We start from the raw sequence: 3,034 nt of genomic DNA, 5'->3' as shown, positions 1-3,034 counted from the left end.
ACCGTGACATGAGTCCCCATGAGTCTGTGTGTATTCAGGTTTAAGTCCCCACCAGAATAGAAAAACAGGTACACACACTCTCTCACACACACACACACACACACACACACACTCGTTCATGAGGAACCGTGTATCAAACACACTGTAGCTCTCAGCGCTTCCTCCTCTCTCAGACCGGAACGTTTGCTCAGACTGTGCGCTGCTGGTCATTGTGTGTTTCTGCTGTGTGTTTGTGTGCAGGAGAGCAACAACATGGTGGTTCCTGCGATGCAGCTGGCCAGTAAAATCCCAGACATGTCTGTGCAGCTCTGGTCATCGGCTCTGCTCAAGGGTCAGTTCAGCAGCGCACACACACACACACACACACACACACACACTTCCTGTCACAGTAACACACACACACACAAAAATATGTGTTGATCAGAAGCTGAAGTCACGTGTCCGTCTGTCCAGATCTCAATAAGGCCTGCGGGAACTCAGTGTGCGAGCATGAATCTGTAACGAGTCGTTTAGCAGCATCATCCTCCGGTCCATAAACTAGAGACAAGTGACTGAATTCATAGTAACTCATCAAACCTCATATTCACCACAAAATAAAACCGATTTCAGTCAGAAAAATGAAGCCTGATTTTAGGATTTTAGACTTTTTTTAACCCTTAAATTCTCATTATTGTAATCTTAATTTGTTGACATTTCAATTATTAATGCATTATGGTAGTATTTGTTGTACTTCCTTTAATTTATGTTCTTTACAGGATTTATGCATTTACAGTAATGATGGAAAAAAAATCTTCAAATCTGAAGGTGCATGATTCTGACGAACATCAGAAACGATGGGTTTAATTCAACAGTTCATCAGCAGCGCACACACACACACACACACACACACACACACTTCCTGTCACAGTAACACACACACACACAAAAATATGTGTTGATCAGAAGCTGAAGTCACGTGTCCGTCTGTCCAGATCTCAATAAGGCCTGCGGGAACTCCATGGACGCGCATGAGGCTGCACAGATGCACCAGAACTTCTCCCAGCAGCTCCTGCAGGATCACATCGCCGCCTGCAGCCTTCCAGAACACAACCTCATCAGTGTACGTACTCTCTCACACTCACACGCTCACACTCACACACACACACGCTCACACTCCCTCACACACACACACACGCTCACACTCCCTCACACACACACACGCTCACACTCCCTCACACAACACACTCACACTCACACACACACACACACACACACACATACACATACAGTCACACACGCGCACACACACACCAGTCAAGAGAATGTCTGTCCATCATTATATCTAATAGTATTTTGCATTTATAATAACATTTATGACATCATATACAGCACTGACAGCACCATTAGTGAGACGAGTCACCTGACACAGCTTGTGTTTTAATGTTTGATGGGAGGAATGTCTCATAATTCATTTCCACATGAGAGTTGTGTTTGTTTTGAATGTGTCTGATCGTGTTCTCTGTGTGTTTCAGTGGACTGAAGGCCCTCCACCTGTGCAGATTCAAGCTCAGAACGGACCCACCACCAGCCTGGCCAGCCTGCTTTAAACACACACACACACACACGTGTCTAAAAGCAATGGCGAAGTGTGTGTTGTGGGCGTGTGTTAATGGTGTTTAGTAGAGAGTTTAGTAATTAAACTGTTGCTTTTTACAACATCCTGTTAAATTTACTTGGTCAAACACACACACACACACACACACACTGTACATACAGGTCGTCCTCACACTCACACACACTCACACACACACGCTGTACATACAGGTCATCCACACACTCACACTCACACACACACACACACACACACGCTGTACATACAGGTCGTCCTCACACTCACACACACTCTCATGGGCTGTGTTCAGAGCGAGGACAGACGGGGGTCAAAGGTCACAGCAGACTGTGTTTTAGTTCAGAGTGTTTGTGTTCTGCTCCTCCTCCTCGTCTCTGTGTTTAATTGCTGTCGTCACACATCGTTCCTCAGACGGGTTTAGCTGTACTAGTTAGCAGCAGTAACCAGCGCTGCATCATTCAGTGTGCGAGCATGAATCTGTAACGAGTCGTTTAGCAGCATCATCCTCCGATCCATAAACTAGAGACAAGTGACTGAATTCATAGTAACTCATCAAACCTCATATTCACCACAAAATAAAACCGATTTCAGTCAGAAAAATGAAGCCTGATTTTAGGATTTTAGACTTTTTTTAACCCTTAAATTCTCATTATTGTAATCTTAATTTGTTGACATTTCAATTATTAATGCATTATGGTAGTATTTGTTGTACTTCCTTTAATTTGTTCTTTACAGGATTTATGCATTTACAGTAATGATGGAAAAAAAAATCTTCAAACAGGCTTCACTTTCATCTGATTTTCCATGATTTTGTGGTGAAGATGGAGGTGTTTAATCATGAGATTGTCAGAGAAAGAGGATCACAGACTGCAGGAAGAGGATGTCATGTGACCAGCAGAGGGCGCCTCGTGTCTGGTTTATGTTCAGCTTCACTCCCATAAACACTGAATCTGAGAGAGCTGTTTGTGAAGCTGTGATGTGTGACGGCAGTCTCGCTGATATTTTTACACGCGTCTCATTTTGTGCTCAAACGCGCTTGTTTTGTTCTGCACGTCTCATGTACAAACGCTGTGAGGACTGTCTGTTCTTTTAAAGGTATTTACCTCTTTTCCTCTGTAGTTTTAACAGATACATTTATTACATTTTATAAAGTTTGAATATATACTACATTTAACCATATTCTAATCTTTGTCATTATTTTGATTTGGAATAGCCTTCGTTTGTATAAATGTTATGAAAACTGTTGTTCCTGTAGTTTATCAGGCGCTTTGCTCGTTAGGTAGTAAAGGCTCATTCTGCTCTCGGATCAGCCGCCGCTCTTTCTAATAACTGTGTTTAAACTCTCATATTATTTCTTTGTGTCTGCTTCAAAATCATCAGGATTTTTTAATAAAATTGGAGAAGTGTATGAAGGATTCTGTGTGA

General features: G+C 42.6%; 1 protein-coding gene across 1 annotated transcript in view; it reads left to right on the top strand.

Moving 5' to 3' along the window:
* Positions 1 to 1,822, top strand: part of mau2 (MAU2 sister chromatid cohesion factor) — a 13,095-nt gene extending 11,273 nt beyond the window's left edge. The window contains exons 17-20 of the mRNA XM_016540244.1: positions 241 to 331; positions 972 to 1,099; positions 1,512 to 1,604; positions 1,789 to 1,822. Coding sequence (XP_016395730.1) covers positions 241 to 331; positions 972 to 1,099; positions 1,512 to 1,586 — 294 coding nt within the window. The 3' untranslated portion in view covers positions 1,587 to 1,604; positions 1,789 to 1,822. The remainder of the gene's footprint in view (positions 1 to 240; positions 332 to 971; positions 1,100 to 1,511; positions 1,605 to 1,788) is intronic.
* The last annotated feature ends 1,212 nt before the right edge of the window (positions 1,823 to 3,034 follow it).

Source organism: Sinocyclocheilus rhinocerous, unplaced genomic scaffold, assembly GCF_001515625.1.
Source record: "Sinocyclocheilus rhinocerous isolate Xijiao unplaced genomic scaffold, SAMN03320098_v1.1 scaffold488, whole genome shotgun sequence".
NCBI classification, from domain to species: Eukaryota; Metazoa; Chordata; class Actinopteri; order Cypriniformes; family Cyprinidae; genus Sinocyclocheilus; species Sinocyclocheilus rhinocerous.
This window is presented reverse-complemented; position numbering and strand designations above follow the sequence as displayed.